Genomic DNA, 27,758 nt, shown 5'->3' on the forward strand with positions numbered 1-27,758 from the left:
GCCTCAGACAGCATTTTCCACCACCATCAACAAAACACCAAATGATGGATTTTCTCATGGAAGAATGGAGTCGCATACCTCAACTTCAGACGCTTGATGAATCTATGCCAAGCTGCATTGAAGCTGTTCTGGCGACTCGTGTTGGCCCATAGCCCTATGAGGACACTTTATCTTTGTGTTACCGTTATTTTGGCAGTTACCTATACATACTTCTAAGTAGCATAATGTTACTGTTATAGTGGTCACTGTGAATAGCTTGAATGAATGTGAGAATTGCTCAAAGAGCAAAAGGAACATGCAGAAGCACATGATGTTGCTGTTGTTTATTAATCACTACAAATTAGAAAAAAGATTACCCTCTACATTTATCATAGAAAATACATTCATTCTACAATGAAGGTATAAGAACATAATACTAAGTGCTGCCGATTGTAGAGATACACTGACATGACAGATTGAATTAAAACGTAACAAGAAAACAAATTCTCAATAAAACATTCAATGTCATGAGGATAATTCCTATATCAGTGTGCATGTTGTCTCCCTAGATGTTTAGCGCCTCCTCCTGCGCTGTCTGGTTGTCCCCGGGGCGGCGGTCGTGCCTGCATCACAGTCTGTGACATGACATCCGCACGACTCAACGTGGATGTAGGAGTGCTTGACCTTTGACCCATCAGGGCACATCAACTCCACCTCTTTCTGGCTAGTGGTCGCCTCTTGGCAGCAGGAGCAGTAGTGCATCATGGTGTTCGCCTCTGCTGAGTACCTGCACATTCACAGAAACACAAGATAAGTTGAAAAGAGGGCTTGAATTCCCTGGGTTGTCTTGACAAGATGAGCACAGGAACAATAAGTAAGTCAAATAGGCTCCTAGTTCATAAAGGGCACACCAGATAGTGAATAGGTGATCACGGACTGGGGCCTGCATGTCATTGACTAGTGCTGCATTCAGCATCTGTAGTACTTACATGGAAGAGGTTCCACAGTTTCCTGAGCAGGAATTGATCTCCACAGGCTCAGCGGTCGCACAGCCACTGATGACAATGCTATTGGTGGTGTACTTCATCTCACAGACATTCCTGCGTTCTGTGCCTGGTCAGGAAAGATGCATCAAGAGTTATTGTTTGAAACAGTATGACACAGTAGATGAAGCAGAAACAGCCAACATATACATTTTTGGCCAGCATGAAGCCGCACAATGTTTCCTGTTGTCTTATTTTCTTATTTAGGTGACATAGCATGCTATTATTAACCAGTAGTTGTGTGGTTATTAGGAATGATTTGGCTGGACGTGTTACTTACAAGTCTTGCAGCATCCATTTGCATCTGTCTTTTCAGTTCCCTGGGGTGAAAAATAGGAGAGATGATTTATAAGCGGCAGATTGTATACATTATGCGAGCTCCCTTCCATTCTAAATGTTACTGAAACATCTATCGCTATGACCCAAGAGTGCTAGAAATTATAGTAACATTCTGAGTGAGAATGGGAAACAGTGTAACTGCAGTGTTGAATGTCCCCACGAAGGAGGTGAGATAGGATAGAAACTCACTGGAACACAGTTCTCTGGGCTGAATGCAGGGCACACAGTCTTCACCTCCACTGGTATATATTGGTCATCAGTTTTGTCACACGTGTACATCACACATTTGTCACCAGGTGGTGACCATGTTTCGTTCACCTGTCGCACAAGGAGAAGTTGATGAAGAATTATGATGGAGTTTCAGATCATGCAGACAGATTATGCATCCTCATACACTCTTGTGGTACTCACCTGAATAGTGTGTTGGGTCTTATCTGGCATATTAACCACACAGCTTGTCTGTACACACTTCCCACAACACTGACCAGGTATGGCCTGATACTGGAAGCCCTAAGACGAGGATGGAGAGCCATCATTGAATCATTATTCACTTATTTTATAAGCATGCAGTAGCCTCCAGAGTAGGCTAGTGCAAGTTTCTTATAAATACGTAAATGTGTTTCTCATCTTTGTTAATAGAGACATGACTACCTGTGAACATGTAGTGTCGCAGGAGATATTTGTGCACACAATGTTGTTGAGCTTGGTGCTAGGATCCATGGTCGAGCTGCAGATACAATTCTCACATGTTCCTTTGGGAACTTCAGCACCAGCCTGGAGAGAAAGAGAGAGACACAAGTTATAATCCACTATAACAGACTGTTTGAATAGAGGAGGGTGAGAGTGCAAAGGGAGCAGTTCTATAGTAGAATGTGGCCAATTATGAGGGCAGCATTCACAATACAGCTTATCTTAAGCTATGTGTGTGGGTATATTTCAGAAGCTTGTTGAATTTAATTTATTTGAAATGATTTATTCTTACCTGGTACTCGATGTTATTGTAGACACATACACCCTTAGGAACTGAACAGACACACATTGAGAAGGAATCAGTCAGTGATACCAGTGATTCATGTCATAGTTAACACAAACGTAATTCAAACCAGTGATACCTGGGAATTACAAAGTCAATGAACTAACTAAACCACTGATGAAGTAAATCAAAGGGACCTACCACAGGTATACTCTGGACAGCAGCTTGAGATGGACGTGCTTATAGTTGCCTCCCACCCTGGCTGGCAGTCCATCATGACTTTGGGGCAAAGCAGTGCATCGCACTCTGTTACAGAGGTAACCAATGAGAAGTGATTAAAAGACAAGCCGATAGAGGGTCAAATAACCCCAATGACCCTACAGAACACTTCAGATAATCTTGGTCTAGTACTGTATGAATAAGAGTTGGCTTTCTAATGATTTACTGAAGGGTCTGCTCCATCACTCACCACATGTATATTTCTGGCAGCAGCCTTCTGTCTTGTTCACCAGTCTGTAACCGGTCTCATTGCAGATGGGTATGGCTGGTGTGGGGCAAGTGATAGGCTGGCACTGGACAATCATGGAGTCCATGTCACAGGTGCACTGCTGGCAACCACTTTCCCATGTATCACCAGGCTTAAGAAAAAACAGGGTAATGTCAGGTCAATACATAAACAGAAAATAGTAACTCAGCTGTTCTTGTTCTGCAATGAACTGGATTTAAACATGGCAGTTAATATGAACCATCATTAGGTGAGAAGAAATGGGTTGGACGTGGTTATTCAGAGATTAAACGTTTTCTGGTCTGGTCTTTGGAAGGAATAAAGAGGACAAGACCTATGCTATGTCAATGAAAAGTATCCATCCTAAGTATGTGAGTTTCCGTGACTCACGTGAAATGCATCTCATGATATGTCTATGTGAGAATGAATATCTGGAGAATATTTAGATGGAGGAAATTCTTACCATTTGGGGGTTGCCATCAGGTCCGGTGCAGCCTGAAAAATAAATACAGGGTGTGTTTAAAATGTTTGTCTCACATAGTTGGGGTCAAGTTCTTTACACCTCCTCATTTTAACTGTTCCATTACAAATAAAGCCAGTAAACCATGATTCATGCTGGATTAAAGGTTTAAAAGTACAGAAAGGTCTAATTCTTATATTGATAGCTACCTGCAAAATGACCCATAACCCATTCTTACCACAGAAGACCACACAAGTATCAGAGTAGGTGCTGAACAAGACGGTTTTAGATGGACAGAAGCAACCCTCCTTTGTCTTATTGATCATTTGGGTTTGGTTGTTCAAATACTTCTCATTATATCTGAGTGCAAAAGAGGTTTGGGATTATGCAGGAGATCATTTATTTAAAAGAAGGCTCATATGAAGGAAATTCATATGACATCCAATCAGACTTAAGCTTACCTGGTATTACATGTTGGTTCAACTGCTGGACCACATGGCATGTACACCTTAGTGGCTGGGCATGTATGCGCTGCAGGACAAAAATAGGTCACAGTTATGCTAAACACCAGCAAACATTTTTTTAAAGTAGTTGCCTATGACAAAAGTTGCTGCCTATGAATTTGTGGCATGACTACTATGCTTGGATTCATAGCTCACCACATTCTCCATCGGTGGACTTCCTCCATTCAATGCAGATCCCTTTATTTGCACATTCAGATGCATACGCCTCCAGACTAGAGCAGCTAGAATTAGCATTGTAGCAGACATCTGATCTACAGGCCTGAACGAAGGCATCAGGAGAAACTGCTTTATGGCATTCCTCAAAGACCCTTTGACAGAAAAGAACATAGTGATTTAGAGAGATGCATTGAGTGCAACCTTTAACCAGAAATGCCAATGGCATGGTACCTGTATTATGATAAAAACAGGTTTCAAATACAAGCAAATTAACATGACAGAAAATGTACATTACAATTGATAAAACACATTAGGAAGTGAAATATCATTTAGGCATTCCTATTGTGTGCTTGTTCCCTTTTTCAAACTTTGTTTGATATGTTCCTTACTTGCTGTTCATGATTTCACAAATGGCTGTCTTGCAGGGGGTAGGGGATGTGCTTGTGGGTGGTGCTGTTGGAGGAGTTGGACAGTCCTGGTTTGGAATTAGCCACTGGCTAGCTGCGACTGAGCAGCTCTGAATCTGACCATTAGGTGACTGGCAGTCATTCTTCTGGGAATTATCACAGGTACCTTGAAAAATAGGGATATTGCATAGTGTAAAACCTAGTTAGCAAGGCCAGGTCATAGTTTTTAGTTGTATTCAATTTTTATAGGGTGGTGTCATGACTGTCCTGATCAGGTCAGGGTACAGGAGACCACCACCCTACAGATTATCTCCCAAACCCCCAACAGAGGAGGAGAGATCTAGGGGTCTGAAGATGTGGGGGTTTTATGACACCTCATGCCCATAATACAGAGAAATTCCTTTGTCCTAACAATGGAGAACTGGCCTCAGAACATTAAACATGCAATAAAGGGACTTTGGAACAATGGTTTCCGTCAGCCACAATGGTGGTTATGACGAAAAGTGGAATATTAAAATGTATGTAACTTTTGTATTTGTTTTTAAAGGTTAAGAGATGACGTTATTATGAAAACATTGTACCTTTAAGAGTTTTCCCAGTATATGCCTGATGTTTATACATTGTACGCTGTTTGGAAAATATCCAAATCAAACAGAATGTTTTGATAAAGATGAAATGTGAAGTTAGTGTCTAAAATCGGATTTTTAGCCAAATCTAAGCCTTGCCCCCTTCGACTTGGTCCGCCCAGAGAATCGCCCTAAAGGCTGTTACACCCACTTCTGACCCGAGGGTATAAGACAGGAGAGTGAAGAATTAACAGGAAGACTATTGACCCCAAGCTGCAGCCAAGGTCTAACAAAGTCGACGAACCCCAAAACGAAACACAAGGTTGAAGACAAAGAAATATTTTTCTACACGAGCTACGGACGAGTAGCTGTGTCTAAGCGGGTGAATTCAAGCCGAACCACCCAGCCTCCACTCTCCATTGAATCGTGGTATCGACACCATTCGAGCCGAAGCTGTGAGCTCTGAGCTACAGAGCTGTCTGTCCTCAGAAGACCCCTTTCCGATCAAGGGTGAGGGATCAGACCACTTAGCCAAGAAGGACACTGACATCGTGAGGACAACCAGAGAGTTGCGCCGGAGAAGAAGTGCGTCATTTAGAAGCCTAAACGACCCACGCGGAGCTTCCCACCTGAGAACTACAACACGTAATTACATCATTATATTCTGACCCATAAGAGCGGCAGTTCGGGGCAAGGCTAATTTTAAATAAGCATGGCTGACAAATGAACCCAAATGTATATTTCTCTCGTGTACTTCCTTTCTTTCTCTCTCTTTAAAATCCCCATTTTGGGTAACAAGCGCCATAGTGTGTTGGCCCGTTATACTAAGTCCTAATCAATAGCTAGACTGTGTTTTGTGTATGTGCATTTTTATCATCATTTTAGCTTGCTAGTAAATAAATAATCAACTAAGATTGGTGTGGTAAATTCAGTGGTAAAGCCCGGGTCCGTGCAGATTCCCAGATTATACGACTTTCAGATTATGAGACTGTAGAGGAAATTGATTAATTTAGCGACTGTTGTAATCGATATTCTGATATCCTTTGAGTTAATTTGGGAAATAGAAACTCAATCAAAACAATGTTCCCATGGTGCCCCAGGTTAATGAGTTAATAATTGCTTGATTCATTGCTTAATTCATTTAATCACGTAATTATAAACCGTTAATCATTCGATGAGCAACAGTCGTCACATTAACTAATACAACGTCACGACAGTGGTCTAGATAGGAGCATCTACTGAAAGTTTGAAACTGTGAAATGTATATTGACCCTCTAATAATACTCACCACACTGGCCCTCTGTGCTGCTTTGGAAGAGGGAGTAAGGAAGGTTGATGCTAAATGATGACCCCTTGTAAGACACCTGAACCTTAAGATCAGGGATCTCCAGCACAACCTCCACACCAGTACTTGTTAGAGCAATGTCACCCATTCTGTAAGCTGGGTAGATTCGTTTACTGTTGACATATACCTGCATTTGTGCAAAAATAAATACACATTTAGATGGTTGAGTCATGTGTTATCTTGAAAGTAGTAACATGACAATGTTAACCCCGTTATTGGTTTTAATTTAAAGTTATGGGATTTTAATCATGCATGATAACGCAGCAGCATAAAAATGCAGGAGCATAAAAAAATACAAGCAATGAGAATGAGATTTTTGAAATAGTTACCATGTTTTCTGTTGTTTCACCAGATCTCTGCTGGGTAAGAATCACTTCATAGGAATTGTAGTGAATGATAAGGGACTGAGGACAGAATCCATTGTCAGCGTTTCCACAGTAGTGATTATCAACAATAATGGTAAGGTTGTATTTGAAGTTGATTTCTTTCACTAAGATGTATGAGCAGTTCTCCTGGAAATTGTAATATACTCCATCAAATGTCATGTAGTGAGATCCACCCCATCCACTGCATACACCTGCAACATGTTAAAATATGAGTTGATAATAATCAAGCTATTGACAGAGGACATTAAAAACGAATGAGCAATAATGTCTTATTTTCATTCAGATTGTTGGGTTGTATGTTGTCACTTACATTCACATTCATATGTAAAGCAGCATCCAGTTGAATCGTAGACCTTGACAGGTGGACGGCCATTCTCACACTGTAGTGGCTCCACTGGCTTGCATTTTACTGGTAGCTGGACAACAATGCCGTCCTGGCAAATTGCTGTGGTACAGCTATTCAGCTGCCAAGATTCTCCATTCTGCCATTGATTTGATAAGGGAAAGCAATTACTCAATCATTCACAAGGAGGGTTAAACATACTCTAAGTGTACGTCAAGGCATGGACTCTACAAGGTGTCGAAAGCTTTCCACAGGGACGCTGGCCCATGTTGTCTCCAGTGCTTCCCAAAGTTGTGTCAAGTTGCCTGGATGTCCTTTGGGTGGTGGACCATTCTTGATACATAAAGGAAACTGTTTAGCGTGGAAAAACCCAGCCGTGTTGCAGTTCTTAACACAAACAAGTGAGCTTGGCACCTACTACCATACTCCGTTCAAAGGCACTTCAATCTTTTGTCTTGCCCATTCAACCTCTGAATTGCACAGATACACAATCCATGTCTCAAGCAGTACACCACAAAGAGATATATAAACATTCACCCATTTTATTATTACCCCCCCAAAAAAAGATTTGTAGGGAAAAAATGACCTTTCTTGGTGGCTGAGCGCTAGTGCAGTCTGGGGAGGTTTGAGTTGTTGGTGGTGTGGTCGTGGTCTCTTCTGACGTTGTGGGTGATACAGTGGGTGGTGTAGAGGAAGGACATGGATTTGATTCCACTTCAACTTGACACGTTGCTTTACAGTAAGCGGTGAAGCACCACCCTGAACCATCAGTCACATTATACACTAGGTTCCCTGATTGTTGAGAAAGGCAAGTGTTAGAACATTTCATTTTGCAAAGTTCTTTAAAAGATTAGGGAAATGTAATTTATTTTGATTGTCTGAATGATATTTATAACATGTTACCTGGTAGATATTGTGTCCCATTAACATTGCAAATACACTGGCTGGTGGTGACTACTTGTGATGTAGGTGTAATAATCACTTGATGCGATGTTGAAGGAGATCTTGTTGTTTCTAATGGGCCTGTGATGACAACTGGCTCTGTTGTTGTTTCTTCAACTGTTGTAGTTCCACCTGTCGTAGGTGTCGTTGTTGTTGGTGCAATTGTAGTTGTTGTTAAAGTAGTGGGATTGGATGTTATGACTATTGGCCCTGTTGTTTCTTCACCTGTTGCTGTGGGCTGTGATGTTGAGGTTTCAACATTTACAGTGGTGGAAGTGGTTGTTGGGCCGGTGGTGACTTCTTTAGGTGGCTTTGTGGATGTAGATGGACTTGTCTCAGTTGTGGTTTCTTCAACTGTTGTAGTTCCACCTGTGGTAGGTGTCGTTGTTGGTGGTTCAATTGTAGTTGTTGTTAAAGTAGTGGGACTGGAAGTTATGAATACTGGCCCTGATGTTTCTTCAACTGTTGCTGTGGGCTGTGATGTTGATGTTGAGGTTTCAACATTTACAGTGGTGGAAGTGGTTGTTGGGCCGGAGGTGACTTCTTTAGGTGGCTTTGTGAATGTAGATGGACTTGTCTCAGTTGTGGTTTCTTCAATTCTTGTAGTTCCACCTGTGGTAGGTGTAGTTACCTCTGTAGTTGTTGTAAAAGTAGTGGGATTGGATGTTATGAATACTGGCCTTGTTGTTTCTTCACCTGTTGCTGTGGGCTGTGATGTTGAGGTTTCAACATTTACAGTGGTGGAAGTGGTTGTTGGGCCGGAGGTGACTTCTTTAGGTGGCTTTGTGGATGTAGATGGACTTGTCACAGTTGTGGTTTCTTCAACTGTTGTAGTTCCACCTGTGGTAGGTGTAGTTGTTGTGGGTGCAATTGTAGTTGTTGTTAAAGTAGTGGGATTGGATGTTATGACTATTGGCCCTGATGTTTCTTCACCAGTTGCTGTGGGCTGTGATGTTGAGGCTTCAACAATTTCAGTGGTGGAAGTGGTTGTTGGGCCGGAGGTGACTTCTTTAGGAGGCTTTGTGGATGTAGATGGACTTGTCTCAGTTGTGGTTTCTTCAACTGTTGTAGTTCCACCTGTGGTAGGTGTAGTTACCTCTGTAGTTGTTGTAAAAGTAGTGGGATTGGATGTTATGAATACTGGCCCTGTTGTTTCTTCACCAGTTGTTGTGGGCTGTGATGTTGAGGTTTCAACATTTACAGTGGTGGAAGTGGTTGTTGGGCCGGAGGTGACTTCTTTAGGTGGCTTTGTGGATGTAGATGGACTTGTCTCAGTTGTGGTTTCTTCAATTCTTGTAGTTCCACCTGTGGTAGGTGTAGTTACCTCTGTAGTTGTTGTTAAAGTAGTGGGATTGGATGTTATGACTATTGGCCCTGATGTTTCTTCACCTGTTGTTGTGGGCTGTGATGTTGAGGCTTCAACAATTTCAGTGGTGGAAGTGGTTGTTGGGCCGGAGGTGACTTCTTTAGGAGGCTTTGTGGATGTAGATGGACTTGTCTCAGTTGTGGTTTCTTCAATTCTTGTAGTTCCACCTGTGGTAGGTGTAGTTACCTCTGTAGTTGTTGTAAAAGTAGTGGGATTGGATGTTATGAATACTGGCCCTGTTGTTTCTTCACCTGTTGCTGTGGGCTGTGATGTTGAGGCTTCAACAACTTCAGTGGTGGAAGTGGTTGTTGGGCCGGTGGTGACTTCTTTAGGTGGCTTTGTGAATGTAGATGGACTTGTCTCAGTTGTGGTTTCTTCAACTGTTGTAGTTCCACCTGTGGTAGGTGTCGTTGTTGGTGGTTCAATTGTAGTTGTTGTTAAAGTAGTGGGACTGGAAGTTATGAATACTGGCCCTGATGTTTCTTCACCTGTTGCTGTGGGCTGTGATGTTGATGTTGAGGTTTCAACATTTACAGTGGTGGAAGTGGTTGTTGGGCCGGAGGTGACTTCTTTAGGTGGCTTTGTGGATGTAGATGGACTTGTCTCAATTGTGGTTTCTTCAACTGTTGTAGTTCCACCTGTGGTAGGTGTAGTTGTTGTGGGTGCAATTGTAGTTGTTGTTAAAGTAGTGGGATTGGATGTTATGACTATTGGCCCTGATGTTTCTTCACCAGTTGCTGTGGGCTGTGATGTTGAGGCTTCAACAATTTCAGTGGTGGAAGTGGTTGTTGGGCCGGAGGTGACTTCTTTAGGAGGCTTTGTGGATGTAGATGGACTTGTCTCAGTTGTGGTTTCTTCAATTCTTGTAGTTCCAACTGTGGTAGGTGTAGTTACCTCTGTAGTTGTTGTAAAAGTAGTGGGATTGGATGTTATGAATACTGGCCTTGTTGTTTCTTCACCTGTTGCTGTGGGCTGTGATGTTGAGGCTTCAACAATTTCAGTGGTGGAAGTGGTTGTTGGGCCGGTGGTGACTTCTTTAGGTGGCTTTGTGGATGTAGATGGACTTGTCTCAGTTGTGGTTTCTTCAACTGTTGTAGTTCCACCTGTGGTAGGTGTTGTTGTTGGTGGTTCAATTGTAGTTGTTGTTAAAGTAGTGGGACTGGAAGTTATGAATACTGGCCCTGATGTTTCTTCACCTGTTGCTGTGGGCTGTGATGTTGAGGTTTCAACATTTACAGTGGTGGAAGTGGTTGTTGGGCCGGAGGTGACTTCTTTGGGTGGCTTTGTGGATGTAGATGGACTTGTCTCAATTGTGGTTTCTTCAACTGTTGTAGTTCCACCTGTGGTAGGTGTAGTTGTTGTGGGTGCAATTGTAGTTGTTGTTAAAGTAGTGGGATTGGATGTTATGACTATTGGCCCTGATGTTTCTTCACCAGTTGCTGTGGGCTGTGATGTTGAGGCTTCAACAATTTCAGTGGTGGAAGTGGTTGTTGGGCCGGAGGTGACTTCTTTAGGAGGCTTTGTGGATGTAGATGGACTTGTCTCAGTTGTGGTTTCTTCAATTCTTGTAGTTCCAACTGTGGTAGGTGTAGTTACCTCTGTAGTTGTTGTAAAAGTAGTGGGATTAGATGTTTTATATACGGTTCTTGTTGTTTCTTCACCTGTTGCTGTGGGCTGTGATGTTGAGGTTTCAACATTTACAGTGGTGGAAGTGGTTGTTGGGCCGGAGGTGACTTCTTTAGGTGGCTTTGTGGATGTAGATGGACTTGTCTCAGTTGTGGTTTCTTCAGCTGTTGTAGTTCCACCTGTGCTAGTTGTAGTTGTTGTTGGTGCAATTGTAGTTGTTGCTAAAGTAGTGGGATTGGATGTTATGACTATTGGCCCTGATGTTTCTTCACCTGTTGCTGTGGGCTGTGATGTTGAGGTTTCAACAATTACAGTGGTGGAAGTGGTTGTTGGGCCGGTGGTGACTTCTGTAGGTGGCTTTGTGGATGTAGATGGACTTGTCTCAGTTGTTGTTTCTTCAGCTGTTGTAGTTCCACCTGTGGTAGGTGTAGTTACCTCTGTAGTTGTTGTAAAAGTAGTGGGATTGGATGTTATGAATACTGGCCCTGTTGTTTCTTCACCTGTTGCTGTGGGCTGTGATGTTGAGGTTTCAACATTTATAGTGGTGGAAGTGGTTGTTGGGCCGGAGGTGACTTCTTTAGGTGGATTTGTGGATGTAGATGGACTTGTCTCAGTTGTGGTTTCTTCAACTGTTGTAGTTCCACCTGTGGTAGGTGTCGTTGTTGGTGGTTCAATTGTAGTTGTTGTTAAAGTAGTGGGACTGGAAGTTATGAATACTGGCCCTGATGTTTCTTCACCTGTTGCTGTGGGCTGTGATGTTGAGGTTTCAACATTTACAGTGGTGGAAGTGGTTGTTGGGCCGGAGGTGACTTCTTTAGGTGGCTTTGTGAATGTAGATGGACTTGTCTCAGTTGTGGTTTCTTCAGCTGTTGTAGTTCCACCTGTGGTAGGTGTAGTTGTTGTTGGTGCAATTGTAGTTGTTGTTAAAGTAGTGGGATTGGATGTTATGACTATTGGCCCTGATGTTTCTTCACCTGTTGCTGTGGGCTGTGATGTTGAGGTTTCAACATTTACAGTGGTGGAAGTGGTTGTTGGGCCGGAGGTGACTTCTTTAGGAGGCTTTGTGGATGTAGATGGACTTGTCTCAGTTGTGGTTTCTTCAACTGTTGTAGTTCCACCTGTGGTAGGTGTAGTTACCTCTGTAGTTGTTGTAAAAGTAGTGGGATTGGATGTTATGAATACTGGCCCTGTTGTTTCTTCACCAGTTGTTGTGGGCTGTGATGTTGAGGCTTCAACAATTTCAGTGGTGGAAGTGGTTGTTGGGCCGGTGGTGACTTCTTTAGGTGGCTTTGTGGATGTAGATGGACTTGTCTCAGTTGTGGTTTCTTCAACTGTTGTAGTTCCACCTGTGGTAGGTGTTGTTGTTGGTGGTTCAATTGTAGTTGTTGTTAAAGTAGTGGGACTGGAAGTTATGAATACTGGCCCTGATGTTTCTTCACCTGTTGCTGTGGGCTGTGATGTTGAGGTTTCAACATTTACAGTGGTGGAAGTGGTTGTTGGGCCGGAGGTGACTTCTTTAGGTGGCTTTGTGGATGTAGATGGACTTGTCTCAATTGTGGTTTCTTCAACTGTTGTAGTTCCACCTGTGGTAGGTGTAGTTGTTGTGGGTGCAATTGTAGTTGTTGTTAAAGTAGTGGGATTGGATGTTATGACTATTGGCCCTGATGTTTCTTCACCAGTTGCTGTGGGCTGTGATGTTGAGGCTTCAACAATTTCAGTGGTGGAAGTGGTTGTTGGGCCGGAGGTGACTTCTTTAGGAGGCTTTGTGGATGTAGATGGACTTGTCTCAGTTGTGGTTTCTTCAATTCTTGTAGTTCCAACTGTGGTAGGTGTAGTTACCTCTGTAGTTGTTGTAAAAGTAGTGGGATTGGATGTTATGAATACTGGCCTTGTTGTTTCTTCACCTGTTGCTGTGGGCTGTGATGTTGAGGTTTCAACATTTACAGTGGTGGAAGTGGTTGTTGGGCCGGAGGTGACTTCTTTAGGTGGCTTTGTGGATGTAGATGGACTTGTCTCAGTTGTGGTTTCTTCAGCTGTTGTAGTTCCACCTGTGCTAGTTGTAGTTGTTGTTGGTGCAATTGTAGTTGTTGCTAAAGTAGTGGGATTGGATGTTATGACTATTGGCCCTGATGTTTCTTCACCTGTTGCTGTGGGCTGTGATGTTGAGGTTTCAACAATTACAGTGGTGGAAGTGGTTGTTGGGCCGGTGGTGACTTCTGTAGGTGGCTTTGTGGATGTAGATGGACTTGTCTCAGTTGTGGTTTCTTCAACTGTTGTAGTTCCACCTGTGGTAGGTGTAGTTACCTCTGTAGTTGTTGTAAAAGTAGTGGGATTGGATGTTATGAATACTGGCCCTGTTGTTTCTTCACCTGTTGCTGTGGGCTGTGATGTTGAGGTTTCAACATTTACAGTGGTGGAAGTGGTTGTTGGGCCGGTGGTGACTTCTTTAGGAGGCTTTTTGGATGTAGATGGACTTGTCTCAGTTGTGGTTTCTTCAACTGTTGTAGTTCCACCTGTGGTAGGTGTCGTTGTTGGTGGTTCAATTGTAGTTGTTGTTAAAGTAGTGGGACTGGAAGTTATGAATACTGGCCCTGATGTTTCTTCACCTGTTGCTGTGGGCTGTGATGTTGATGTTGAGGTTTCAACATTTACAGTGGTGGAAGTGGTTGTTGGGCCGGAGGTGACTTCTTTAGGTGGCTTTGTGGATGTAGATGGACTTGTCTCAATTGTGGTTTCTTCAACTGTTGTAGTTCCACCTGTGGTAGGTGTAGTTGTTGTGGGTGCAATTGTAGTTGTTGTTAAAGTAGTGGGATTGGATGTTATGACTATTGGCCCTGATGTTTCTTCACCAGTTGCTGTGGGCTGTGATGTTGAGGCTTCAACAATTTCAGTGGTGGAAGTGGTTGTTGGGCCGGAGGTGACTTCTTTAGGAGGCTTTGTGGATGTAGATGGACTTGTCTCAGTTGTGGTTTCTTCAATTCTTGTAGTTCCAACTGTGGTAGGTGTAGTTACCTCTGTAGTTGTTGTAAAAGTAGTGGGATTGGATGTTATGAATACTGGCCTTGTTGTTTCTTCACCTGTTGCTGTGGGCTGTGATGTTGAGGTTTCAACATTTACAGTGGTGGAAGTGGTTGTTGGGCCGGAGGTGACTTCTTTAGGTGGCTTTGTGGATGTAGATGGACTTGTCTCAGTTGTGGTTTCTTCAGCTGTTGTAGTTCCACCTGTGCTAGTTGTAGTTGTTGTTGGTGCAATTGTAGTTGTTGCTAAAGTAGTGGGATTGGATGTTATGACTATTGGCCCTGATGTTTCTTCACCTGTTGCTGTGGGCTGTGATGTTGAGGTTTCAACAATTACAGTGGTGGAAGTGGTTGTTGGGCCGGTGGTGACTTCTGTAGGTGGCTTTGTGGATGTAGATGGACTTGTCTCAGTTGTTGTTTCTTCAGCTGTTGTAGTTCCACCTGTGGTAGGTGTAGTTACCTCTGTAGTTGTTGTAAAAGTAGTGGGATTGGATGTTATGAATACTGGCCCTGTTGTTTCTTCACCTGTTGCTGTGGGCTGTGATGTTGAGGTTTCAACATTTACAGTGGTGGAAGTGGTTGTTGGGCCGGAGGTGACTTCTTTAGGTGGCTTTGTGGATGTAGATGGACTTGTCTCAGTTGTGGTTTCTTCAACTGTTGTAGTTCCACCTGTGGTAGGTGTCGTTGTTGGTGGTTCAATTGTAGTTGTTGTTAAAGTAGTGGGACTGGAAGTTATGAATACTGGCCCTGATGTTTCTTCACCTGTTGCTGTGGGCTGTGATGTTGAGGTTTCAACATTTACAGTGGTGGAAGTGGTTGTTGGGCCGGAGGTGACTTCTTTAGGTGGCTTTGTGAATGTAGATGGACTTGTCTCAGTTGTGGTTTCTTCAGCTGTTGTAGTTCCACCTGTGGTAGGTGTAGTTGTTGTTGGTGCAATTGTAGTTGTTGTTAAAGTAGTGGGATTGGATGTTATGACTATTGGCCCTGATGTTTCTTCACCTGTTGCTGTGGGCTGTGATGTTGAGGTTTCAACATTTACAGTGGTGGAAGTGGTTGTTGGGCCGGAGGTGACTTCTTTAGGAGGCTTTGTGGATGTAGATGGACTTGTCTCAGTTGTGGTTTCTTCAATTCTTGTAGTTCCACCTGTGGTAGGTGTAGTTACCTCTGTAGTTGTTGTAAAAGTAGTGGGATTGGATGTTATGAATTCTGGCCCTGATGTTTCTTCACCTGTTGCTGTGGGCTGTGATGTTGAGGTTTCAACATTTACAGTGGTGGAAGTGGTTGTTGGGCCGGAGGTGACTTCTTTAGGAGGCTTTGTGGATGTAGATGGACTTGTCTCAGTTGTGGTTTCTTCAACTGTTGTAGTTCCACCTGTGGTAGGTGTCGTTACCTCTGTAGTTGTAATGGGTGCCTTTGTAATTGTGGTTGATGTTGTGGGATTGGAAGTTATGACAACTGGCCCTGTTGTTTCTTCACCTGTTGCTGTGGCCTGTGATGTTGAGGCTTCAACAATTACAGTGGTGGAAGTGGTTGTTGGGCCGGAGGTGACTCCTTTAGGTGGCTTTGTGGATGCGATGATCTCAGTTGTGGTTTCTTCCTTTGTTGAAATTTCAGCTGTGGCCGATGTAGCTTCTCCACTTGTTGAGGGTTCTGATGTTGTTGTCGTCTCCATTGTTGTTGAAGACCATGTTGATGTTGATGTTGGTTCTGTTTTTGAAAAATATATATCTTTAGTTAACTCGGCCAAAAAAATTACGTTTTAGTTTACCAAATAGCTCGTATTTACAATTCAAAATGTTAACATATCGTTAATATGAATTTAACTTATCATTACCACCTAGAGGTCTTCACGGGTCCACCCAAACCCGAATACTCAAGACCCCACCTGTGACCCGAGCGGGTCCGGGTCCAAAATGCAAAGTTTTTCCCGGGTTCGGGTGGATTTCTGTTTGATTGTCATCAGGTCTCGAGTCAATTGTGAGTACAGCTGATCAACCTGAGTTGGCCCGAAATTACCCAATCAAAGCTCTGCATAGCCTATAGCATATTTAAATTACGCTAATAAGGTTAAATTACATACTTATAGAAGGCAAAATATAAAGTCCTTTTTGTTAACCAGTGGAGAAACTTGGCTGATAAACGTAATTTTTTTGACACTTGGGTCCAATCGGGTTTGGTCTAGACCCAGACCCGATAGGGTATGAGTTGGGTCTAGATCTAGTTGTCGTCGGGTTTGGGTATAATTGTTTTTGGGTCCGTTCTTGTCCGAGTTTGATTGTCCTCGGGTTTGTTCGGGTTCGGGTCCAACGTTTTGGACCCGAAAAGGCATTTACTAACACGTTACATACCAATTTCTATTAATTGCCATCCAGATTGATATTTAGAAAAAATCTGGCTGCACTTTAATCATTCAAGAGTTTTGCTGCTTACCAGGTGTTGAGAAGTGGAAGACAGTTGTGGGCTTTAGTGTTGTTGTAAAGGCCTGTGTTGTAGTTGCATGGACAGTTGTTGTGGTCAGAGGGGATGTTGTGGTTGGTACTGGAGTTGTGGTCACTTTACAAGGGGAAATGTTCCTGGTAATGGTTCCGTTCGCGGCACAAACAGCAACTATGCAGTTACCAATCCCATCTGTTGTATTGTAGAGGGTTTCTCCATATGGGTGCTGTTTACCATTATGCAAGCATGTACAATCTACAGGGGGGAAAGTATTTTACAATTAGATTTAATCAATGTTGCTTTGGTCATTGCTAAATATGTTACTTTTATTTGGGGATGTCATCCTTACCATTTAGATCATAACTACAACTCACTCCAGTCATTGTGCAGGTGCTTTAAACAAGAAAAAATATTTAAACATTGAAATTATTCACAGGTTCAAATTATATAGATATAAATGTATTGTTCAAAATAACAGTAAAGAGATAAGACTAGTCAGGACTTGGTAATAAAGTAAGTTGTGAGCAGGGCACGTTTTCAGATTGTCATACAACCATAATTAGCATCACTATGGAAAAACTAGCATGACCCTTCCAATCTTTGCCGAACTCCTACCCTCTTCCCTAGAATTAAGATAGCACAGAGTACCTGGTACTTTCACAGATGGAACATTCAGAATATGTTCTGAAATAGTACAGGTACTGTGAACTGAATTATTCAAACATACCATGTTTCACAATTTTGTGCCGGAAGATTCTGTCCATTGGTGTACTGGTTTCCTTCATTGTCATAGCAACCACATTGTTCCCTCTCCACACACTTCATTGTCTCCTCATTGACGTAAGGTTGTGCCGCAGGACAGTTAGGATAGCAGCCTGTAATAAGCACAATAGCCAAGAGGTTACAAAAGGTCAAGTCTTGTTAAGGATAACAGTAGTCAGTGTAAATGTAGCCTGAGGCTGCTCAGACACACAGCATGTAGATGTATAACAATTGTTGGGGTCAGTTTCAGTTACAATTGTTATTCAGAAATAATATCCAAAATGAGACAAAATATGAGTTTGATGGTCATATCCTTACCTTCCAATGCTGGAATTAAACTAGAACAGTCTCCGGAAGGGTTTCTGCAGGTCTTCATACACTGAGCTCCACATGCCTTGTAGTGCCACTCACATTCTCCAGTAGGGTTGTAGTAATCACAGAACAGTGCTGTTTGTGGTGGACAAAATATGGTGGACAAAAAAGGTGTCATTGTTTGAACTAGAATAATGATGCCTTTCCATGATCAACTGTCCTATATGATAATGTGTCAACCTAGTCCAGTATTGAATTGACAAGCGCCTTAATGTAGTTGAAAATCACATTCACTGTTGATTGTGAAGAAACTTACGGCAAATTCGAGGGGTTCTCCAGGCTACGCAGGCTCCAGCTTCATTGCAGGCCTTTGCATAAGCTGCCACTGCTGTACAGAAGCACTCACAGTCTCCACCACTGTCACAAGCACATGAGTCTCTCACACAAGCATCGTAGTAAGGAGAGGGGTCCACCTTAAAAGCACAGCAATGATACAGTAAGATATACAGAAGTTGCATGGTGAAGTACATTTCTTTGTCCACAAAAGACAAGACCACATATCTTACTAGTAATATATCCTAGTTGAATATATCCATACCTGGTTCTGGCAAGCTGCGAAGACATCACTGTTAATGATGCTGCACTGTTTCTGGGCCCAAGACGCTCTGTACGGGTTGGAGGCACATGGGTGCACTACAGCGGATACACTTGGGCAGCTTGATGAAACTTTCCAGCTGTTTCCAAATTCCACAGGATCAACAACAGTCGCTTGGGCTCTAGTGGTGAAGTCATTGTTAGCGTTGCCATCATAGTTTCCACACAGACCACACACCAGCCCCTGAAGAAAAGAGATCATGATTTAAAGAGATTGATTTGGCAGGGTTCTACAAAAGTCTTGGTAATATCACTTTTGACTGAATACTGAATGCAGTTCTTTATCAGAGTATCTTAATGTACCTGGTATTGTGGGCTAAGTTTAATAAAGAGACTGGTCTTCTTGTCCCACATGAGGATTAGACCACTTTTGACTTCAATGACCAGATAATTCCCCAGAAGGCTGATCTGTTTAGGAAACTGCTCTTCTGGAGTACTCCTGACAACTTGAGCGTTCCCATCTGCCAGTATGAGCTCACTGGTCTGAAGAAGAGAAATATGTTTTCGTACATAACTTGGTCTGAAATCGGATCTCATCCTGATGTTTGGTTGATGATTTGTTGATTGTTCTTTACATGAGGGATGGAATGTACAGTATTGTGTGAAGTCAAATTGCTCATTACCCCCAGGAAGAGCTTGATGGTCTTGGAGCAGGTGGTGCCTTTAGTTCCACAAGGAACGTTCTCAGTGAGAACTCTGAAGCTGCCACTGCCGTTAGTATTGCCACAGTAGTCCTGTGCGAATGGAAAATATTATTAATATGGTTAAAATTCACACTTTTCAATGCTGATACAATTCTACCAAATAAAGAGACACAAACCTGAATGAGAGTGTATTCACAGTTTCCATTAAAGTTGAACCTTTTCTCATCAAAAGTGATATAGTGACCCTCTCCGTAGATTGCACAAACTCCATCACAAAGATGTGTGGTACACTGCCATTGTCTGTCGTTGCAAGTACTGTGAACAACACACACATAATGTCAGTTTTTTCATTATTTGTAAGTCTGTGTTTATTATGTTTTCTCCCCCATGAGAAGTAAGACACAAAACAGGCATACCATGTATTGCAGTCAACCTTAAGGGTCTTTCCAGATTGGTAAGAAGCTCCATTGTGAGAACAAGGACAAAGTTCCTCCTTGATGCAATCTCCGTTTCCATCAGACACCAGTCCGTTGGGGCACATACAACCTGATGTGCACTCTGTGCTAATCTAAAGGGATTTAACAAAAAAAAGTACATAAATAAGTCATGGCAAATGAAAGAGATGTGGACTATGTTTTTGTGCGCAGATGTGGGGGGTCTATTTGACATAATTTCGATTTTCCAAGGGTTATGTTCATTCAACACAAATCTGTACAATAGTGACAGTGTTTGACAATCCCATTTAGAGTGAATGAGGGACTCACACAGGTCATGTCCAGAGTTTTGCAGCTCTTCTGACACTCTGAACCTGAAGCTCCCGGAGGTGCAGTTGAGCAGTTGAAGAAAACCATAGGCAGTGTGCATACTGGGGATAATGATATAAGAATACAAGTTATAAAAACGATTTTCAATTCTCAAACAAGCAGAATATAATTGTAATAAGTACAGAAATATCCACATTCATTAATCACATTGTCTTACATGAATTGCTTGAATCCTCTTGGGTCGTCTCAAGCCATATATTTTATAAATAACTACTAAATTGGAAGCAAAGAACATAAAACGTACTAAATAGTCTTGCTCCCCCAGTGCAACTCAGTGTCCCTTGTCTGCAAGTGCTGTAAAATAGTTACAGTATTAATAGTTATATTTAGATAATCAAATGAACAGCAAATATCATTGTCACATAATTTAATACACATTTTTGAATATATCCATCAAGTTTCATTAGTACTTGTATTTATTCTGGTCTCCTATCTTTATACGTATGAGGGAGGTGTTTACCAGGTGGCACCGTCTCTGCTGATAGTCTCTCCTGCAGGGACCACTGAGCCCTTGTCATAGCAGGGACAGTTGGTGGGGGCAACACACTGGCCAGCCTCGTCCATGTAGGTGCCCTCTGCACAGCCACAGCCGTCCACCGGAACAAACTCCACCTGGCAAGATTGGTCTGTCATGCTCAGGGAGCGGCAGGTGCGTCCACAGCTGGTCATGTTGTAGGTATAAACTGTTTGACTTGGACAAGTGGCGAATTTATCTGAGAAAAGTCATTAGATATGAGTAGTATTAGCAAGACCATTTTTGGTTTCCTTATATCTTTGTATTTGTGCAGTTATTTCTTCAGGTTGTTTGTATTTAGTAACTCAACACTACAGTTGTTGTTTCAGTAAATCATTCTATTCTAATACATTTTCAGCAATCATTAAAATGACACATTGATGCCGTGTTGTCTACTCACTGCAGATAGTGTCTCTCCAGCCTCTGAGCTGGATACCCTCGGCAGCACAAGCGTGGACATAAGAGGAGACGGCAGCACACATGCAGTCCTCACTCTTCTCGCAGTTGCAGCTGTCATACATGCAGTTCTGTTGGAAAAAGAGTCAAAGTATGTCAGGACTATAACCTCATCACATAAGAGTTTAATGGTTTTACTTTGTGATTGTATCCTTCTTAACTAACTTACGGTTTTGTAGGTGTCAGGTCTTATTTCAGAATGGCAAGGGGAGAACACTCCTTTAGGATCTGATAACATGGAACACCAGTACTGGGCATATTTCTCTGTGAAAAAGACAATCATCATTTCCACATACGCATATACTATCTTATATGCATTTGTTATAATCATTCAACAAGTGATTCATCTGTAGGCTTAATAAATATGTACCATTTTCAATGCTCAAACTACAGGGGTTTTCAAAGCTAGTCTTGACATCAGGGCAGCTAGACATGGTCTTCCATGTGTTGGCAAAAGCTACAGCTGTGCCCTCCACCAATCCACTGATGACTCTGAACTCATCTGCCTGAACATCATTGTAGTTTCCGCAAAGGCCTGAGGAAAAATAATTGAAGCCATATGATGTCTTATATTTTTATGAATAGTGATACTGAAGAAAAAGGTATGAAACTGGTGGATGAATCTGAAGCATACCACAGGTTGTTCCTTTGTAGGATGAGATGGTAGTTATGTAGATCTGCATAATTGGTGAAAGCTGGATCTGAAGTTGAACTCCAAGAGTTGTCTGGATAACAATGTAGAATGAGGAGGGCTTGAAGACGGTCACTTCAGCTGCAATACATTAAATAAATAGAGGGAAACCATTAATGTTTCATCTAGTGAATATAAATAATATGGAGTTTTACGCTGATCCACACTACAGTTTAATTTGGCATTACAATGGATTATCTCACCTGTATAGAGTGGGAGCTGAGAAAGAATCTGATTTACAAAAACACTTCCACATGACTGGACTCGGATCACCTGTGAATTAGATAAGATGATATATTGTATTAAATTCTCATTTGTTTCCATACATGAGCATTTTATAAGGTTGCAAACAGCCCAGCAATATTTGCCAAATCAGGGCAATTTTAAATAAGGTTATTGTGTGTTAAGACAAAATGTTTGAGGAACATTTATTTGCAAACCAGTATGATTATCTTAAATAAGTGTTTTTGTTTGGAAATTAGTTGACAGGTCCTTGTATCATTTGCTCTGAAACATATTTGGAGAGTTGCCTTACGGTGGATCTGCTGGAGAGGGCAAGGGTAACAGCCCTCATACACGTCTCAGTGTCAGTCAACCCACACTTCATAATGTCTCCCAGCACGGTGAATTCAGTTCCATTGCATTGCTGAAAAAAACAAGTATGAGTTTGAAGACAAAAACATGAAATGAGAGTGACTCACTTAAAGAATGACCCCTTTGGACACATCTACTTCAACATATGGCAGGAAAAGCTATTTTACCTCACCTTTGCACTGAAAAGTTATGAATATTTTCTACTAGTTTATATTGCTTTGCTATACTGCACCATTTGCGCTGACCTTGGTCAGAATGTAAGAGCAGCCTCCATGAAAGGTGTAGGCTTTCCCATCATAGGTGTTGATGTGGGATCCTCCTTCCACAGAGCAGGTCCCAGGACAGTCCTTGTCTGTACAGGCCCACTGACCACCAGCACAGGTGCTAAAGGGAACATTTATACAGGCTCATCTGTTTGGAATGATTTGGCATGATTCATGAAAATGAGGCATGGGATATGTCATGTTTAAATCAGGTGATGTACTTGGCATACCATTCTTTACAGTTGCTGGTGTAAGATTCTCCAGATTTGTATAATTGTCCATTGTGGACACAGAGGCATTCGCTCACTGAAATACAGCCACTGTTGTTGACATCATCGAAAACAGTACCTATTTGGTGAGAGATCAGGCAGAATTTTAAGACAATATATATTCAGAAAGATTTTAGTTCCTGACAGAAAATTATTGCTTTTCACTGTTTAAAGGGTATAGGGGGCAGTATTTTCACGGCTGGATAAAAAAATGTACCCGATTTAATCTGGTTACTAATCCTACCCAGTAACTACAATATGCATATACTTATTATATATGGATAGAAAACACCCTAAAGTTTCAAAAACTGTTTGAATGGTGTCTGTGAGTATAACAGAACTCATTTGGCAGGCAAAACCCTGAGACAGATTCTGACAGAAAGTGGATACCTGATGTGTTGAATTGACTTTAAGCCTATACCATTGAAAAACAAAGGGGGTGAGGAATGTTTTGGCACTTCCTATTGCTTCCACAAGATGTCCCCAGCCTTTACAAAGTGTTTTGAGTCTTCTACAGTGAGATCTGACCGAATAAGAGCCTTGGAACTGTGATGGCCCATTAGACACCTTGCGCGCGAGTTGATGGTGGGTACTCTCATTCCGAAACGTTTTAAAAGAGAGCCCAATGGTCCGCCTTGAATTTAATTCATGTTCTGGTTAAAAAAGGCCCTAATGATTTATGCGATACAACGTTTGACATGTTTGAACGAACGTAAATATATTTTTTCCGTTCGTGATGTGAAGTGAAGTCCGGCTGGCTTAGATCAAGTGCTAACGACACTGAGGTTTTTGGACATAAATGATGAGCTTTTTTGAACAAAACTACATTCGTTATGGACCTGGGATTCTTTGGAAGTGACATCTGATGAAGAGAATCAAAAGGTAATGGATTATTTACATAGTATTTTCGATTTTAGATCTCTCCAACATGGCGGTTAGTCTGTATCGCAATGCGTATTTTTCTGGGCGCAGTGCTCAGATTATTGCAAAGTGTGATTTCCCAGTAAGGTTAATTTTAAATCTGGCAAGTCCATTGCTTTCAAGAGATGTAAATCTATAATTCTTTGAATGACAATATAATATTTTACCAATGTTTTCTAATATTAATTAATTATTTTGTTGTCATGACTTGACTGCCGGTATTGGAGGGAAACGATTTCCTGAACATCAACGCCATAGTAAAACGCTGTTTTTAGATATAAATATGAACTTGATAGAACTAAAAATGCATGCATTGTCTAACATAATGTCATAGGAGTGTCATCTGATGGAGATTGTAAAAGGTTAGTGCATAATTTTAGCTGATTTTGGTGACGCCTGTCTTTGAATCGACAATGCATTACACACAGCTATTATCAATGTACTCTCCTAACTTTATGCCCCGTAAAACCTTTTTGAAATCGGACAACGTGGTTAGATTAAGAAGATGTTTATCTTTCAAAGGCTGTAAGTTAGTTGTATGTTTGAGAAATTTGGTTTCAAATTTGCCTCTCTTGAAATGCACCTGCTGTTGATAGCGTGCCACCTGTGGCGCACCCTAACGTCCCACATAGCCCCAAGAAGTTTAAGAGACTGCTATAACTGCATTCAGTAAGGAGTGTTATTCTAATGTTTACTTTACACAGAAAACTGCACTGCCTCCAAGAAGTAACTGAGAAAAACATTCATTATTTACTCCTTCCTTTGTCACCTTATTCAGATACTTTGCACACATTGACATAAAAGGCATAATGGGTAAAAGTTACGTTTTTTCATGATGTGCTTAAGGTTAACTTGTACACCAGAGTTGAACCTATGTGGTACCTAGAGGACAGAAGCAGCCGCCTGTACAGTGGTCTTCACACAACTGTCTGGCCTCTGGGTTGGAGCAGGTGTCAACACAGGGGCTTCCACACTCCTGGTACTCCATGTTGTAGGGGCATGTCTTATCTGACAAAATAAACATTGTGATGAACAGTTTCCTTAAAATAGATTGTGAACATGATCATTAAGTGTTTGGTGGGCATGTTGAAGAGTATCTGCATGCTTACAGCAGAACTGTTTAGTCCTCCATTGCTGGGGCTTCCCCCCTGCGTGAACACACTGACGGGAATACTCTGAGATGGTGTTGCACAGGCAGAAGGAGTTGGTGCTGTTATCACAGTGGCACAGGTCAGCCAGGCAGGTCTCGACGAAGGCGTCCTTGTCCAAATAATTAGTGCAGCTACTGAAAGCTGCACTGGAGAACAGCTGCTGACAAAATTCCTACAAATAGAGACAAACCACAAAAGGTTACCATATAGAAAACATTTGATGGATCACATGGAATAATTACCATTTCTAACTTCTATTAATATTGTTTTTGTATTCTTCTTCTGTGGTGTGAAATGGAATACCTCATCTCCACAACTCTCCTCAGAAGTTAGCGTAGGCTCCTCACAGACTTCCAGAGGACCATCCAGTTTCCAGAGGTTTCCATAGTCAGAGCTAGAGAGTTTCCCACCTGCAACAACACAGACATTGACAATTAGCCTTTCCACTTACGGAATGTAATGTAGTTAAATTTCAATAGTTTGGTCTGATTTTTTTTATTTTACCATTGATGATGAACTCGTTGTATGTTTGGACTTCATTGAAGTCACCACACAGTCCGCAGGTCTGGTTTCTGTACTTATCGTTCATTTCAATCTGTAGAATGACCAGACGCAAGGTGTTTAGTAAAACATAAAATATCATCCTGTTCAGCACCATTCACGTGTTCTAAGTCCTGGCTGTCTTCCACATTTAAAACCTTTCTTTTTGTTAGTCTTTATATTAGGGAGTGACAGAAAATCTAATTCAAATCTACAAGTATTTGCAAACACTTCTTCAAATAAACATTGGAACATTAGCCTGTGTGTGTGTATAGCCTATACATCTTCACAGATCCTGTTAAATTCATCCTCGTTCTTCAGGTAATTCTGCCTTTCAATGTTAACATTTTAGGAGGGGAGTATACAGTGAGAGAAGGTGCAGCCAAAAATAGGTGTCTCTCACTCACGATCAACTGCTGATCATTGCCAACGATGACAAAGATTTTATGCTTTTAATCTAAAGAAAAATGTAGCATTATTAACTAATCAACCATTGAAGAGGAAAGTTAGAAAAGCAGGTATTTTACCATTAGGGAGTCATCCTTGTTCCAAACAGCAACCAGCCCCAGTTTGGCTACGACCTTCACATTGGATGTAGTCTTCACGATGCTGACTCCAGACAAGCTGAATGGCAGGGTCACCCTTCAGGAGGAAAAAGATACTTAAAGGTCATCCTATACATTATGATTGTAATGTTTATTAAACTCCAGAATGTAGCATATAAAATCCTCAAGAGAGGTGCTTGCAGAATGGCGTATAAGTCAAATGACAGGGAAACTCACGTCTGCCCATTGACCACAACAACACCCTTGGATAGCTCCACCACTACACCATCCAGCTTCATGGTGATCTTGCTAATGGTGGGCTGGTTGTCCACCACCTGCCGCCTCATCTGGATGTTGAAAGCCTCATAGCTGCTCTTACACAGTGAGGTCACAACATGGTTGCAGGTGGAGGGGAGCTGGAAAAAGTCCCCGTCGAAGGTCTTGAAGTGGTAGTTACCCCACGTGCTGCAGACCTGGTCATTGTGTGAGGCATTCACTCCTGAGGGACAAGGAATACAAATGTCAGTTCCTTCTTAGATTATTGATGGATACCCAGTCATTTATTTGGTGTGCATTCTGTCAGAGATTTACCTGAAAGTGTGGATATCGTTGTGATCATAGTCGGGATGATTGTTACACTTGTGGTGGGGCTCACTGAAATAAAAGCAATTCATGAGTATTTTACAATATTATATGAATATTCCGGATGGAATTCAATAATTGCAGATATAGATTGTTGCACTGAGCTTTTAGAAGTGTATTTGATTTGCACAGCAGTATGTCCAGACAAAGAGACATTTGAGGCATGATGTGACCCATTCAATATTTGCAGCGAACCTAAGGCTCCAATCAATTCGTATCGCCGACGTTCAGTGCTATCATGCAATTTAATTTCAAAGGGAATGTTCCTGCGTACGCGGAGTATTCTGTGCCTGAACTACAGTACTTTGATGTTTTTTGAATCGCATAGGTGTGGTCAAAGCTTTTGGAAAGCTCAGCCCTGCAGGTCATCCGACAAATAAAACAGACCTAAAGATTCCATTATCAAATGTCATCTGCTTTGTAAACTAAACATATTGAACTCCGATGACTGTTCACTTCCCTATTTTACATATTTAGGCATCAGATGTTTCCTGTTAGTATCCTGTCAGTTTCCTGTCCTGTTATTTGAGTAATATCAGACATCAGACTTACTTACCACAACTGTTATTTTAAAGATATACATTTGAGTTTGTATTCTGTTCTTGTTTTCGTTCCCGATCAAACTTTTTTTTTCAAAAGTATTAACTCACACCCAGTGTGGGGAGTGCTTTATGTATTTATAACACTATAAACTATGCTACAACCACTCATGATAACAATCACTAATGATAATGATTTCTATAAGTTTACACATTTTTCACCACGTGTAACATTTTCAAATTTAGATGGAAACAATCTCATAAGCAAATGTGTATAAGGTACAGAAATTGGATGAATAATGTAATCATATGATCGTAGTACATGTGTATGCTGCCCTAAAGCAGAAAACAGGAAAACCGTTATTACTGATTGCGTAAAAACTGCTACTGTATACCTACTGTCGAATTCTTCAAAATGCTATGTATAATGCATGTATAATACATGTAATCAATGTTCTGTATGTTAGTACATTTCTGAATAGCTAACACATACATTTTTTTTGATAATGAGATTTTGCATAAAATATATAGATATATTATCAAATCTGAAAGTCACCTAATCATATATTGATAGGGTATATTTGTAAACTAAACTTGTGGTTACAGATTTTAAACCTATAGACCTGCTGAATTAACATAGATTATGTCGATGACATTCTTTCATACATACATTCCAAGTATCAATAATCATAATAATGTGGTGTGGTCCTGAATACTTACTATTTGTAATTCATATTCAGTGTGATTTATGACATAATATGTAGATTTTACAGATTTGTCAGACTTTTAAAAATGTAGAATAATTGTATTATAATAATAATCATAAGTTTCTGATTTAGGCAAATGAATGAATATTCTACCAACCTGTTTGTGTTGATCTGATCAGTAGTGCCAGGCATATCAGCCTCCATATCAGTGTATCCTTGGTTGTCCCCATGGTGATCCTGTGGGTCGTGAACAGGTCCTACACAGGTGATATGAGAGAGGTGCTTAGGATGGATCTGGTCTTTATAACCACCTGTAT

At 41.5% G+C, this 27,758-nt stretch overlaps 1 protein-coding gene across 1 annotated transcript; it reads right to left on the minus strand.

Annotated features, from left to right (window-relative positions):
* Window positions 1-308: 308 nt before the first annotated feature.
* On the minus strand, window positions 309-27,758 carry LOC115204749 (mucin-5AC-like). Its single transcript, XM_029770461.1, has 50 exons — window positions 27,599-27,758; window positions 26,145-26,207; window positions 25,791-26,052; window positions 25,536-25,650; window positions 24,973-25,063; window positions 24,772-24,878; window positions 24,427-24,640; window positions 24,200-24,325; window positions 22,358-22,475; window positions 22,110-22,248; window positions 21,806-21,916; window positions 21,474-21,543; window positions 21,214-21,351; window positions 20,950-21,114; window positions 20,749-20,843; window positions 20,524-20,650; window positions 20,070-20,322; window positions 19,854-19,903; window positions 19,550-19,650; window positions 19,202-19,353; window positions 18,962-19,100; window positions 18,765-18,875; window positions 18,445-18,624; window positions 18,086-18,325; window positions 17,804-17,960; window positions 17,494-17,622; window positions 17,141-17,288; window positions 16,763-16,806; window positions 16,408-16,668; window positions 15,285-15,684; window positions 10,913-10,932; window positions 7,930-8,337; window positions 7,613-7,818; window positions 6,994-7,165; window positions 6,627-6,874; window positions 6,241-6,424; window positions 4,369-4,552; window positions 3,959-4,131; window positions 3,761-3,830; window positions 3,538-3,659; window positions 3,303-3,334; window positions 2,804-2,972; window positions 2,536-2,640; window positions 2,344-2,384; window positions 2,013-2,135; window positions 1,773-1,871; window positions 1,551-1,679; window positions 1,303-1,342; window positions 969-1,092; window positions 309-766 (listed from the first exon to the last, which is right to left on the minus strand). Exons 1-50 carry the CDS (start codon window positions 27,669-27,671, stop codon window positions 553-555), a joined length of 7,242 nt encoding a protein of 2,413 aa, XP_029626321.1. The 5' UTR covers window positions 27,672-27,758; the 3' UTR covers window positions 309-552.

Source organism: Salmo trutta, chromosome 12 (genome assembly GCF_901001165.1).
Source record: "Salmo trutta chromosome 12, fSalTru1.1, whole genome shotgun sequence".
Lineage (NCBI taxonomy): Eukaryota > Metazoa > Chordata > Actinopteri > Salmoniformes > Salmonidae > Salmo > Salmo trutta.